Source organism: Eretmochelys imbricata, chromosome 3 (genome assembly GCF_965152235.1).
Source record: "Eretmochelys imbricata isolate rEreImb1 chromosome 3, rEreImb1.hap1, whole genome shotgun sequence".
Classification (NCBI taxonomy): Eukaryota; Metazoa; Chordata; order Testudines; family Cheloniidae; genus Eretmochelys; species Eretmochelys imbricata.
The window spans coordinates 85019696-85035675 of NC_135574.1; the positions used below are offsets into that span (position 1 = coordinate 85019696).

At 38.3% G+C, this 15980-nt stretch overlaps 1 protein-coding gene across 1 annotated transcript in view; it reads right to left on the reverse strand.

Moving 5' to 3' along the window:
• The window catches only part of CDK19 (cyclin dependent kinase 19), a 234114-nt gene that overhangs the window by 18543 nt on the left and 199591 nt on the right, over window positions 1-15980 (reverse strand). The window contains 4 exon segments of the mRNA XM_077812943.1: window positions 2620-2717; window positions 3884-3956; window positions 4908-4977; window positions 5233-5376. Coding sequence (XP_077669069.1) covers window positions 2620-2717; window positions 3884-3956; window positions 4908-4977; window positions 5233-5376 — 385 coding nt within the window.

The window sequence follows — 15980 nt, forward strand, 5'->3', positions numbered from 1 at the left end:
ATAATTGTATACAAAAAAACACTATGTTAAAAGAATAGACAGTTTGCAAAGACAAGCACTCAAATGTTAGGAAATTTAAGAATAAAAGGTGGCCATTACTTGATCACATACTATTTTTACCACAGCACCCCTGCCTCACTAAGTACATGGGATGGATCGGACTCTTCAAATGGGTAGATATCCATATTTCTTTTTATCCTCTTCATAACGTGGGTGGCCTTTCACCTTATTTACTGCACACCATCCAACTTCTTCATGGAATACAGAATTATTAATTTCCTCATGAGCTTTTCCATGCTGCTCATCACTGTGGCATAGGAGTACTTCACAAACACTAATGCATTATATTTATAACACCCCTGTGGGTAGGGAAGCATTACCATCCACGTTTTATAGCTGGGGAACTAAGGCACCGAGAGATTAGGGCTAAAACTATCAAGTGTCCACTGAATTTGCTCAGCTTGAGATCCATTGGCATGTGGATAGCAGTTTATATGTTCAAATCACACCTCTCATTGACATTAGATGCAGTTGTTAGTACTCAGCACATTCACAAAGCAGAACCCAGGATCTCAAGCTGGGTACCCATAAAATGAGGAGCAAACAACAACTGTGAAAAGTTTTGTTTAAGTGACTTGCCCAGCACCACATAAGAACTTCGTGGCAGAGTCAAGAACCGAATCCAATTCTTTAGGATATCATTCAACTGCGTAAACCATGAAACCATCCTTTTTCTTCCTGCAATCTCCTTCACTACACACCCTCCAACTTCTGCAACAAATGAGGCAGGAGTTTTACAGACAGCCTCATTCACTACAGAACACTGGTTCAGACCTGCGCAGATCCATCCCGTACACTGAATGAGGCAGGTGTCCTGTGGAAAAACAGTATGTTATCATGTAATTAAAGTCTGTATCTAACACATATGTACAAGGGAGCTGAATTAAGCTTGCATGGGCAACCTGAAGTCTGGCATTTCCTAACTTTTGAGTGCTTGATTTTGTAACCAAACTGTTCTTTTAATTAAGTATTTCTGATGTAATTTCCTAGAACACTGAAAAAACATTCTATCATGTGGAACCATACTGATCCTCCACATGGATCATTAGAAGGGCTGGGTTTAGACTGATCTACAGCAGAGAGCCCTGCCACATGAGCTAATGAGATAACCGGCAGCAGTAGTAGCCTGCTTATTCTGTATGTGGACCTGCCACTTAGGGCTGAAACATTTTACCAGGGGGTTTCACAGCTTCTTGTTGACAGCACAACAGTGGTGAATTCTGGGCTGTACTCCAGATTCCTGGAGGGGAGTATGTCCTACAGTCTCATTCTGCCCCTCAGCCTATCAGCCACTGCAACTTCAATCTATCTCTGCCCTCTTCTCCTAACACCCCCTGGCAGCCGTTATTAGCCCTGGACCACAGCCTGTCCCTGCTCCTGCTCTGCCCCTACAGTCCCCCAGCTCTTCAGCCTGTACATCTTCCTCCTTATTCTCCTACTGCTTCGGTGCCAACAGAGGGAGCAATGAGAACAGAGGAGCGAGTCTCTCTGCTGTCAGGTACCCGTGCCTGGTTCCACTGCACTCCTTGGCCACTGGAAGAAGCAACTGCAAAGAAAGTTCGGTAGTGCTGGGATGGAGCATGCCCAGCAAAGATAGTATTTTTGGAGAATTTAGCTGCCAAACTAACTAGTTTCTAGTAAGCATGTGTGAACTGCAATTTTGTATACACTTATAAGCTGCCCAACTTTGGGTGGATTTTTGTGGAGACAGCAAAAAAGCACATCCCGGGCACCAGGAAGAGCAAACACTCTGCTCCACAGCATGGAGGCACTAGAGCTTCCCATAGAAGATTTGATTTTTAGCATGGACAAGCCGTCATATTTTTCCTTAACTTCATTCTCAGAAACAGTTAAACCATTTTAAGTGAAACTTCAATGAAAAGCCAAAACAAAAACCAGCCTGAGGCAATCCCTACCCAGCATGGAAAATTTCAGCCCAAACAGTTAAAGTTTGGTAAAGTTATAATGGAAAGTGGTTCAGCAACCTTAACTACATCCGATGCTGCTGCCAGCTCAGTCTATAATTAATTAGAAGAAACTAGATTGAGGTCATATGATAAAGTGTTTTTGGTATTCTTATCATAACAGCAGATGTATCTGTCCATGTCACACCACCTCCGCTGGCATAATTCAAGGTCTCTGACCAAGGGAGACTGTAGACTAAGATAAGAGGGGTTGATTTATAAGTAATTGTTCAGAACTAAGTACATTATGTACAGCTTGGCTGAATGATGTATGTCTAAGAGAGGCACATCTACAGGAGTTTTATATAAATACTTCAGAATAGTTTTCTAAGAACCATCACCTTCCCCCCCCCCCCGCCCCATTTACCCACTTTTACTGAGTGCAGCAAGTATAAAGTTGTTCCTCTGCCAATCACTGGTTGATTTACATCACTGGTGCCCGTAGAAAGCTTAGAGGTGGACTCATGGTGGTGAGAAAAATGTTCTCGTTACAAGCCCATTTCTTCATTTTTAAATGGTCACCATATACTGCACATTAATAGTTAGCAAAAAAAAGGCATCATTGTAAAGAACACAGAAGAAGTGAGACACATACTCTGATGTAGGCAATGGATCCTCCTGGAAATAGGGATCCTGCAAAGCCTGCTCTGAGGTAATTCTCTTCGTAGGATCCATGGTAAGAAGTTTCTGAAGCTGTGTAGTGTAACATTGCAAGTAGTTAACAAACGTTTGAAACCATTATTTTTCAAACTAATGGCTTGTGTGCCCCACTTACATCACGATCTCATAAACGACAAATAGCTCATTCAGAAAAGCAAAATAAGCATTTAATGCACAGCAACACATCTAGTTCTATGATGCACATCCATCAAAAATATTAGAACTATGAAGTTTTGTTGGTATGAGAAATAAAGCTAACTGGGCTAGATTCTTCAGTGCTGTATGTGCCACCTTGAGCTACTCAAATAAAGTGGCTCTAAATTAAGTGTTACCGTCTGTGAAGGATCAGCCCAATATAAGGGTGATACTCTGCGGGCACACGATGGGATAGGAGTTCTTATGTCACTCCCTGCTGCTGGTATAGCAGGGAAAGAGGCATAGAGGAAAGTGGGTGTGACCAAGACTTGCTTTTGCCATGCCCTTTGGTACTATTTGTAGACAATGTATGCAAGAGCAGCCTGAAAGGAGCTGTAACTCAGTGCATGGGGACTGGTCCTACACAAAGGCTGCATCCAGATCAGAGTGCAAAGGTGATCTTTATCCTACTATTGTGCACATACCCGTGGCCTGTCCTCTTTGCAGATGAGCTACACTAGTAGTACATGGGTAGCACTCTGCTCCCATATGAGAGACAAATATTCTATGCCTGGTCTCTTTTGCTTGCAGATGTGAACATTATGCAGGCAATATGCTCAGCCCCTCGCAGGTAAATGTCCAACACAAGAGATGGGCTTTGGAGTGTATTTGCAAGGTTTATAAGCTAGGGCTCTGATGGATCTTTCTATATTATAGGTATGTTAAATAGCAAAGAACTAAAGAAAGCATTCATCCTTCAGAAGGAAAGGTCATCTCCCCACCCCCCTCTCCCACCGATACATGTATAACTCACAAACTGACATATGATGTAACTATACAGAGGGATTACTTTGCCTGTCTCAGAAAGGCAGCCAATTCTGGGGTGAAATGCAAAAGCCGACAATGGCAAATTTGTTAAAATATTAAAAGCCATGGCTGTAGCTATCATTTATATTTTTAAAATTCATACTTCTCATCCTCCAGTAAGAAGAAATAGAACTGTTTTAATATTACAATTATATTTCAAAGTAAAATAATCCCTAATAGCACAATGATGTACGTACCAAAAGGAAAACTTTACTGTCAGGCTTGACTTTGTGTTTCTCCATGTATTTTATGAGGCTACTATTGGCATATCTGAAAAATTGTAAACACATTTCAAAATAATATACTGTAGGATTATGGCACTGCACCAAGCAATAAAGAAAATGCATACTAGTCCAAAAGGACACATTTTGTATTTCATTTGTTAGAAGATATAATGTCCTACATTGCCATACACTCTATTTGCGAAGTGTGAATGTTTGTCCTAGCTTTCAGTGTTAGTATTTTTTAAATTGTTTGTTTATTTTATTACATTGTTTACTTTATTACAATGGATCATACAGCTTTGATATATGGCTGAGGTCTTGATGGTAGCACACAGCCATAGCAAATGTTGTAGGGCGGGCAGAACTGCCCTATCCTAGTAGAAGCTACTTTGTTAGACATGCACAATGGCTCCAACAGTGCAGCCACTGCATCATTTGCCATTTGAGAAGCTGTTGCAACTATTCCCTTCAGTTGGCAGAGAAACAAGCCTGTCCCTTTTCCCAACAGAAGCATGAGCCATGTGAAATCTTTGCATTTCCTGAGCTCAAATATTCCCATTAAGAATAATCAGACACAGAATTTATGTCTTGCTTTTAATCTCTAGATCTCTGTGGGTAACTATGATTATTTTACAAAGAGGAAAACTGATGCACAGGGGCATCAAGTGGTTTGTCAAAGGTCACTCAGAAAATCCAGGGCAGAGCTGGAAATAGTGCTCAAATCTCCTGAATCCCAGACCCATGCCTTGTCCTGGACTTATGTTGCTCTCTGCACCATTTCCCTTCCTTGTCTACCAGTGCAGTGGACGATCTGACTTACTCAGCAAAACCTCTTGCCAACATTAAAAGATGGACACTAGCATTCTTTTAAAATCCAAATAAATACTCTTCCAAAGTCTAAACAAGACAGAAGATAACTGAAGCTAATCACTAGTGCTGATTTCTATGTATCTATTACAAGCAGTTTTTAACCACTGTCTGTGTTATAATCACTTACGTTGTTCTCCTGAAGTCTTTTTGAAGTGTGGGATATTCTGGCATCTTCCTTATATCTTCCCAGTCTTTATCTTAGAAAAGATAAAGCAATTGGACAGTTTAAAGTGCAGGTTAAATAATATGATGTACATAAACTGTAATATTTGTCTGACATTTTATGTTAGTTGTTCTGTATTGTTATTCCACAAGTCCCGCCACTTTCTTGGGCACAGACTACACATCCATCATACTGCCAGCTTTTATAAAGCTATAGAGCTAGTAATTTCCTTTAAAACAAAATCTAACTCAAAGGGTTTATGCCTGACCTTTTAATGAAAGTAAATTACCTGCTGGGAATCCCATTACACTAAAAATGCGATCTAGCTGATCATGATGAAAAGGATTGCTTGTCTTGATGTCTTCCTGACGACAGTGAAAAATAGGTTCTGAAGTCAATAGCTCAGCAAATATACACCCAATTGCCCAAATATCTAGGAAAGAGAGAAGATAATTTATGTGCATTGACTATATTCCATCAGCCTGATTTCTATTTTACACAGTACAGACACAATAACTCACATGAAAATTCATGACAATAATTTAAAACATGCAATAAATTAACACACAGGAAATGGAATAACTGCATCACCACATTTTAGGTTACAAGCCAAATCAAACAAACTGTCTTGTAAATTCTATCTGAAGTTGGACTCTAGCAATCTAATACAGTATAGCAATACATTCAGAGTTACAGCAGAAACCCTCCCAATCTCTACCGACAACTTAATCTTCAGGACATTCAAGTGATTATCTAAAACAGAACATAATGCTCCAAAAAGGACAGATTGAAATAATAGCTCTATCAGATACTCTAACGCAATTCCTACAAGGCAATCAAATATATACTGAAAAGGAAAAATTATAGCAGCTTGTGTGTCTGGGAAACAATGCAGACTAGATAAAATGAAGAGAGCAAGATCCAAATTTTAGCTAAGAAAGAAGACAGACTGCAGCTTTCTTAACTAATTAAAAAGACTCTGATACATGCTCAGTAATGCCCATTGGAACCATTTTACAACAGTGTACTCTACAGTAGCTTGATACCAAGTGCATTAATGAACAGTACAACAGACTGATCATCTCAATGAAAGCAAATTCTAGTAACATTAATTTGATACAAAAAGATTTTGTGTTCTGTCATGTTCACATGCTGTTCAAAACAAAATCTATCAGCACAGCAATTTCAATTATGTTAAATAAATCTATAGATTACATGTGATCTAGCTAACTCCACTAACAGCAGTCCTAAGAGTTCTGTACTACAACAAAGTTACATTATGCTAAACACCCTAAAAATGTAAAATAGTCAAGCAATGGGCTTGAGGGTGGGAAAAGAAATACTGGCAGCTGAATTAGGCACCAGCAGAAAAATAATTTTTAATCTTTCCTCATAGTACCCTTTGTATTATTTTCTCCAGTTAGTTTTCAGTGTCCCAAATTTCTCCATTTCCTTTGAGAAATACCATTCCACAAGTCAACACCTTATTGTCAGACATTTTCCTGACGGTCATCTTAAATTTTCCCTTTCAATATTTCATCCCATTACTTTTATACATATTTAGCTTACATTCTCAGGTGTTGTCTTGCTTTGATTTTATTATTAGGGGTATTTGCGTGAAAACATCTTTTGTTCTTAATATTTTCTCCTTTTGCAGCCTGGGCAGCATGGTATTTACATAATTTCTATGTGGGTCAAGTGAAAAGACTTAATCATTCAGTCTTACAAGAGGTGTTTAACTTCTTCCACTCAAAGTAAAATATGCAATCAGTGATCTCCTTTTGGTGGCAAAGATGACACGGAAAACCTCCTCAGATATGGCACATTCAACTTTGGAAGACTATTCCCTCACAAGCTAGGCTGTGAGTAAGGCAGTTTACAGGTGGGGATGGATTAAAGTATCCTGGGTCTTTGTGATATAGATTAACAGAGAAAGTACATTTCTCTGTCCTCCAGGCTTCACAAAAGTTGCCACAGCAACAAGTGGATGTTTTTCTATAATAATTTTTTTTTTAAACACACACAGGCTGTAAACTCAACATTTCAGATTCATGTTTCATTTACTCAAGAAATGGATTATTGGGCAACATGGAAGTACTTTAACTATGTTGCTTTTCAGTCATTACATTATTTAATACGTGCAGCTCATAATTCCTGAGTTTAGCCTTTTATGCCTCTTGCTGGATTCCCTTCAACTTAAGGTAAGGTGACCAGATGTTCCAATTTTATATGGACAGTCCCGATATTTGGGGCTTTTTCTTATATAGGCACCTATTATACCCCCACCCCTGGTCCCGATTTTTCACACTTGCTATCTGGTCACCCTAACTTCCGGGTATTAACAAAAATATCTTCGGAATACTTATTAAATTATAGAAAATCTGTAACTTTCATTTTTTTATAGAATTACAGATTTATACGGCTAGAAAAGGCATCATGAATTGCAATCCAAGTGGGTCAGGATTTTCTCTATACTAATCCTTAGCTTTATGTAACCTGCTATAAAACATGTCCTTGGCAACTACTACTGCAAGTGCTTAATTGCCCTTACTGCTAGGCAGAGCCAATAAAAATCAACTATTTTTAAAAAATCTGATTTTTTAAATTTAAATCAGATTTTCTAATTTAAATTAAATATGGGTTTATTTTTTAAAAACAAACATAAGTAAATCTGAAATTATGACAACCTACATTAAGGAGTAAACTTACTATAATCTATTAAAATAATTTAAACTAAACTTTTTAAAACATTAAACAATACATGTTTGCTGCCAACTTTCAAAGAAAGTCAAACCACTGAACTGGCAGAAATCACTGGCTAAGTACCTGGAACATCATGGTTTACTGAAGCGCTAAACCAGCTTTTGAAATCAGTAGCCACTTCTGCAAGTGCAGAAAGAACATTTTTTTATTTCAGTTTATTCAACTAGTTCAGCTCAATGACTAATTCATTTGAAGTTAAGAAACCAGCTGGGTGATGGAAAAAAAAAAAAAGCAGGAAAGTTTGTTTTCTTCTTCCAATATATTTAAAAAAAACAGGTGGGAGAGGATGAAATCTACGAGTTCTAAAATCTTGAAGAACATGGTGACCAGAAACAATCAGTTCCATTAACTAACTACAAATAATACTTCCTTTATTTAAAAATTCAGTTAGTTTTCAATGCAAAACTTATTTTGATAAACTTTTTATCTCCTGTACCCAGCACTAATTAAAGATAAAAATTAAAATGCTGTTTTGTGCATTTTTAATTGAATTTTAATTTCTATCCAAACAGAACTTGACAAATCATGTACAAACCTGATAATAAAAAATTAACGAAATGTAAAAATTAAGAATCTGTGTAAACGTGAGTTAAGCTATATAACTGCTTAAATATATATATTATATCCACCTTATTAGGAAAAAAAAGCACAAAATTTAGTGTAAAGGCTACATTTAGTTGTAAATCAACATGTTTTAATGGTTGCCAACAAGGGAGATACAACCTTTAATTAGGAAAATAACTAAAAAGTATAAATGCAAAACATGATTAAAAACTGTGATTTAAATCGCTTTGATTTAAATCAATCCAGCCTGCTATTAGGAATTTTTCCATCATTTCTCAACTTTGCTTTTGTATACTATTGGCAATTTGTGATATTTATCTACCATAGGTGGTATTTCTAGAGAAGGAATCATTCTGGAAATAGCATAGAAGCTCCTTCAGTACAAATGTTCCTATACACACCAGTGTACCTCCTGGATTATTTGAATTAAATCAATCATGTATAGTTTGGGTCTCATCTTTTTGATAAAAATAAAAGATAATCCTCCTGCCCTTATCTACCATATGGATCCAATCCAGTAAACATTTAGGCATGGTCAATACTTAAAAGTTAGATTGACCTAATTATGTTACTATGTCAACCTAGCCCCTGGTGTAAACACGGCTAGGTTGATGGAAGGATTCGACCACCTCTCAGAGGGACCGATTAACTGTAATCAATGGAAAAGCCCTTCCATCGATGTAGAAAGCGTCTATGCGATGACGCTGCAGCAGTACAACTACAGCACCGTAGCTGTAGCCGTGGTCGTGTAGATATAACCTTCGTACAGTGTTTAACTCCAGCTGAAACCAAAGAGACTAGACCCACAATAGTAACCACTAGCCTTGGAAGTGTTTGCAGGGTTGAGCACTAAACGTTCAAATGAGATTTTAAAAAGTCTTTCAAATATAAAATATATTGCTTCTCCACCTTTCCTGCTTCAGGCACCTCATACAAAATACAGCATTAAAACAACAGTTTTAATTAATATTTATAATATTTACAATACATATGTTTTAAAACACCCTTAAATAATAATTAAAAAAAAGCAGTATAAGTCTACCACAATAGGTTCTTCCCTTTCCCGGTCCCTAAAGGTCAGGAGAAGGGATATTTCACTGCTCCTGAGCTACTGAAGTCAAACATGGACAGTGTTCATTTTGCTCCTCTATGCCCCCAGGACCAAAAGCACAACCCCCTCCAAACTTGGAGAGTAACAATGCATATAAGGTTTTAGAGGCTCAGCAAAATAGCCTAACAAGGCGACATGCTGGCTTAATATAGCCAAGTTTTTTTATTTTACTACATTAATTTTACCCATACTTGATTTTCTAGTAACAAACTCTTGCTATATTCCAACTCTGGTCTACAGAAACTGAAAACTTTGCAGCCTGGACTTGATCCCATACGTTTCTGCAGAGAAAGCATATAATGTTCCCTGATTTGGTGAATGGCAATATCCTGAACTATAAACCAAATTATATTACTTTCCCTGTCAGCCTGATTCTATCTTCCACTCTCCTTTTCCTATGCTATGGTGAAGATTGAGATATGTACACATATCTACCCATGGCGATGGTTCTTATTTCATTGATAAAATACTGGAACAGAATAACTTACAGTACATTTTGGGATGGAGGATATGGCAAACAGAAATACTTCTATCTATAAAGGGTTTCATTTAGAAGTGGCAAATTTCAAGTTCAGATGCTTACTTGACTGTTACCTCAACCTTTTGAACTCTGCTTTTCATAGCTGTCCAGGCTCTCTCCCCTCCTCAAACAACCCCAAGCCCAACCAGTCTCACTCCTGTTAACTTTGCTCCATAGCTTTGAGGGTGGACTAACTGTCGTTGGAGGAAATGACTAAGTAGCCAGTTCCCTTCTGCAATGTAAGATTCTTTTTTATGACAGTCTCCCAGTTCCCACCTGTAATGTCTTCACTATTGTAATTATTATCCATATATTTTAAAAGTGTCTCATGATGTTTTATAACTAGGAGAACAGACTTTAAATATATCCACTTTCATTATGATTGTTTAGCTATATGCTGTTCTTATAAGTGCTTGTATGCCCATATTATTGGAAAGCTTTTATGACTGGCAATGTCCTAGCTTTGAAATGTGTGAAATAATGGCTTTTTAGGACAGCTGCTAAATTAGGACACATTCTGCAAAACCCATGTCACATTAGCTCTGTAGCTAAAGTATAAGTATACATGGGGAATTCAAAGGGAAATTAGTGTGAAATAGCTAGGGTCTGAATTTAAAGCACAATAACTATTCAGCACTAATTCTCCACGTGGAGGCTCTTATTCTGCACTAACAAAGGGTGTCCACATGGGAGTTAGTGCAGAATAGCTATTCAGCAGTTGTAGATTCTGGGCTTTTCCTCATGTAGACAAGCCCTTACAGTGAGAAATTTAAAGAGCCCAGTCTGTTTAACTTACCGAAAAGAAGAATGAGAGGTGACTTGAATGAAATGTAGAAGTACCTCCATGGAAAGAAAGTATCAGGTATTAAAGGGTTCTTTAATTCAGCAGATAAAGGCATTTCAAAAACCAATGGCTGGAAGCTTAAAGCCAGATACACTGACATTAGAAATAAGAAATAATTTTTTAACAGTAAGGGTGATTACCCACTGGAACATACTATAAGGGAAGTGGTATATTCTCTATATCTTGGTCTTCAAATCAAGACTGGATGCTTCAAGATATGCTTTATGAACAAAGTTATGAACTCAGTACAGAGGCGACTGTGTGAAATGTAATGGCCTGTGATACACAGGAAGTCAGAGTGGATAATCTAATGGTCCCTTCTGGCCTTTAACTCTATGAATCTATTAATCTGTTTAAGAGTTTTATACTGCAGCCCATCACCACAGTATCTGAGTGATTTCCGCATAAAATCAATAGTGATAGTGAAATCCCTCATGGACTTCCTAAAGAATCTGGAAATTCTCCCTTTTCAAAACTCTGCTTGGGGTACGGGTTAGGCAGTGTCGGTGAAGGGGACTGCAGAAGCAAGAAAAAAATCTTTCAGCATGGAGCAGAGTGAGAGAAGAAAGAAAAAAAGAGATATGCTTTATGTAACGGGTATACCCGTAACGTCCAAGGACAATTCATCAAGATTTTACAATCACTAAGATAGATACTACTCAAAAAATCATTCCAAATTTTACATACAACCCAGAGTAGAGTGGCAAGAATATAATCTGAAGCATTAGTTTCTGTGTGGTCATACAAGCAGCGTGCATGTATTGAATTCAGCTACTGATATGGTACAGTTTGATCCTGAATGTTAGTAATTAATTCAGGGCTCCCAAGTGATCTGGACACACTATGATACTACGGAAGTAGAGCCTGACAGTTATTAAACATGATTTCATCAAGTACTTAAAGACAGGATAAAATGTAATAAAAATACGTCTAAATATTTAAAGATGTGAGAAAAAATTCTCACTTTTTTTCTTTATTTCTGATACGGGGGAAAATATTTTTCCTTAATTTAAAAAAGAAATCTAATTTCTTCTTTTTTAAAGACAGTTTTTTGACAATTCCTTTGAGTGGGACCTTTACATTTTATTTCTCTAAACACTGGAAGAGTGGCTCTTGGAAAAGACTGGTTATTGAACCTTTCTCTGGAATGTGATGCCTCATATGCAAATCTGATGACAGGTTTGCATGAGCTGGCTTTTCACCAGGAAGCGGGCAGTGATTGAGTAATGGGCCAGGAAAGTTTTTGGTACCACTCATCTAGAAGTTGGCAAATATTCTCTGAAGCTTTAACAAACAGCATCTCAAAGGAACAGAACTGAAGAACTGAAATTTGTACTTTGAAAATATGATGAGCAAGTTAGTGTTCTGTCAAAACAACCCACATCTCAGAGATTTGGAGAATGTACATAGCTAGTGAGTGTGTATTTACCCATTCTTGTGATGAAATATTAGTGTTACTCTCTAGGGCCATCATATATAGGACCAAGCCAATTTTAAATCAAATAGAACAAAACCATAACATGCAAAGTAAGATGAAAGATATAAAACCAAGAGTCCGTATCTAATTTTTAAATATGCTTGCTATTTGTTTGTTTTTATCACCACTTCTTTATACTGGCCTGTATTTTGCCAGTACTTGCATTACTTCCCTTAAGGCCTCTACTGGTGTCATGTTTTAAGCTCTCACTGATACCTCTTGAAAAATACTGAAAAATATTGTGTGAAATCCTGGCCCCACTGAAGTCTATGACAAAATTCCCATTTTCTTCAACAAGGCCAGGATTTCATTCACTCTGTTTAGAAAGAATTCTCTTTGTATGTCAAAGTGTCTACTCTTATATTTCCATCTCTATGCATCATAATATTTCCATAAGATGATTCTGAGATCTTCTGAGTTCAGTGGCTGCTGTGTATTAGGCCTCTCCAGTCATAATCTTGTTTGCAACATTACAGTCAATTACAGTGGCAAGCATTGGGTTATGACTTCACATGGGGAATGAGCAGCTGGAACAGATGAACTCCTAAAGAACAGTCTTTTTTTATGTACTGTAAAGAATACGTTATATACAAAACAGTACATGAAAAGAACAAAATAGCTAAGTCGCAAAATCAGAAAATCAAAAGTTAGGAAATGCCAGATTTAGGATTGCCTACACAACCTTAATTCTGTCGCCTCGGGTGTGCACTCTGTGCACTGAATGAGCCAGTGAATCTGTGGGGAAAAGTAGGATATGTGATCATAATCTGTATCATAATGCACAAGAATTAAGGTAACGTGGGCAACTGTAAATCTGGCATTTTCCAACTTTCAAGTGCTTGTGTTACAACCCAAATAATATTCTTTTAAATGTAGACTGGTTGTATGGAATTTCCTAGACGTTTAAAAAATAATTGGAAAAAGTTTAAAAGAAAATTTCTGTACAACTATAACAATATTCCCATCATTCAGCACCAATGTTTGAACCCTGAGCCTTCAACACTGCCTCACAGGCTGCTACCATTTGAGCACTAGCTACATTAGCTGGCAGTAGGAGCTGGCTTTTACCCCAGAGAGACTATGTGCTGAGTCAGGGAGGACTGGCCCATCTGACTCATCTTATCTTCCAATTCTCCCTCCCCGAGGATTGGAGGAGCTCCAGCCCCATTTGGTGCCCCAGGGGGCAGGGAATTTGGGTTGCTAGGGCCAGCTGCTGGGTTTGGCGGGAAGTTGGATCCTAGTCTGGCTCTCTCCTCTTTTCTAACCTGTGTGGCGCCCCCAGATCGGGGCATGGGTGACTGGGACCACAGGTAGGTTGGGAGTATTGTCCTACCCTATGCTACAGCTCTTTCCAGGTGTTCTCAGTACAGCATGTGCTGATGCTGAGACTTCTGCTTTGCCAGAAGCATCAGCTCAGCCTCAGAAAATGTTATCATTTTGCCAGGCCATCCAAATTTTCCTGAGACACAAGTGAGAGAAGGGAAATGACCATTTTAAAGTTTATTTCTCACCAAAAAAGCACAATGGGATTTCATGAGATTTCCTCACTGAATATCATAGGGCTGCTGCAAATAATGGAGATGAGAGAGCTCCTCACAGAGAAGGAAACAAGAATCTTTTATAATGGAAACCATTAGGCAGCCCAAGTATTGCGATTGCTCTATCTCCCCTATAATGATGAAGGAATTAACACCGTACAAGAAATACTATATTGGCAAAACTGTTTTTTAACAGAATGTTTTATGAAAATTTCCAAGAAGTATGAGCGTTATACTTTGCAATTTTAAAGTGACTGTGGAGGGTGTGGCCTAAGCATAGGACTGGAAGGTCAGGGACTCCTACTTTCTAATCCTGGCTCTTACATTGACTCCATTTTGGGACTTGAGCAAGCCACTTACTCTCTTTGCCGCAGCTTCTCTCCTGGGACTTTCTGTTAATAAAAGGACACATCCCCCATAAGTATATAGATGCCACAGTAAGGCATACACCAGGAAACAGACAGATATTGAATGCGCACAGAGTAATATACACAGTAAAAAGTGAGACTCTAAGAGCACCCCAGTACCAGATGGCATGGAGCTCTCTAGTATGCAGCAATGAGTCTCAGCTTGACTGACCAGCTCAGTGCACCTCACACACTGTTATAATATTTATCCAAAAGGGGGCATGTAATATATTACTGGAAAACTAATAACTAACTGATCATTAATCTTCTTTTGTGATAAATGTACAAAAAATCTAAAAAGAACTATGAAGACAAAAGAAAGGGTCTCACACCCCAAGCCAGGAGAGTGGGTTGTTCATTTGCACCAGAGATTGCAGGAAGAGCATTTGCATTGTAAAAAAAAATCACAAGTGGGAAGAAGCCAGCATGGCTTCTACACTCAGCAAAGGAAAGGAACATTATCTGGGGCTACACTTCAGAAGAATACATTTCAAAGGTTTACTGGAGTATAAAGAGAGAGGGAGAGAACCCCCAAGTTATCCTTGCCCTGAGGAGCCAAAGAAAACCAAGCACACTGGGCTCTGTGATTCTGGCTAAAGATCAGCCAGCCATCCTGGAAGAATGACTATGTTGAAAAAACTTTCAACAAGAAGGCTCACGTTGGTTGAATTTCAGTCTTGCTAGTGTATTTTCACTTTTGTTTGTAACCATTTCTATCCCTACTACTTCTAACTTGGTATCACCTAAATCTATGTCTTTATGTAGTTAAACTTGTTTTACGATAAACCAACTCACTGCTGTGATTGAAGGGAAGGGTGCATTAACCCCAGTTAAGTTAATAAGCTGTTGTGTCTTTTCTCTTTCAAGGAGAAACAAACTTGTAAGCTTTTGTGAATGTTCCAGTGAGAGGGTCTAGACATTACCAGGGAGACAGTTTTGAGGAAAGTCAGGACTGGAAGGTCTGATGGTGTTGCCCTGCAAGGAGTAACCAGGCTGGCAGAAGTCAGGGTGATTGCCATTTTGTGCTGAAAGCACATTGCTGGTATCAGAGCTCTGAGCCAAAGCTGCACAGCACAGAAGCACCCAGGGCTAGAGGGCAGGTGATGACACCACCCCTTACTGGTCTGGGTTGACTCCTAAAGCATCACAGAAGGGTGCTGCTTTTACCCATGTTTTCTGAAACTTGACAACTGAGGAGGGAAGATGTATTTATAGTACCTCTGAAAAGGAAAGGAAGTTACCATTTTTCTCTTCTAATCTGAAGACAGAATATTAAATTGAACAACAACGTATTGGAGTGGTGTACACAATACTGTTCTTACGAGATTAACTTCATGTGAAATTAAGATGGAAATTGGTCTCTAATCTCTCTCACATATTCCCATGCAGCTGCTTTAATAAATTATGACATTTCTCTGCCATCAGTTTCAAGTTTTAAAATGCCAGTATGTTCCTCAGTTGCTCCAAGGTGAAAAAAGACTTCTTCCATGGTGGAATGAGTCATGATAAGAAAAATGGGTGCTTGTTTAAACTCATAGTGAAGCCAACAAGTGTTTTTCTATTGACTTCAGTGGGAGTTAGATAAAGCTTTTAAGGCCTAAACTGCCATATCAGCTTCACGGGGAAGGAAGGATTAAGAGATATTTTACCTTTCGGACAGCACGAACACCGAAAGCAGTGCTTTATCTTCTTTCTAAGCATAGTGCCTTGCTTTACAAGATATTAGTGTCTCTGTGTTAGTGAGGGGTTCAATCTTAAATTAATTTGTTTAGTTATATATGAGACACTGAGAGTTACTCTTGTGTCCTTATAT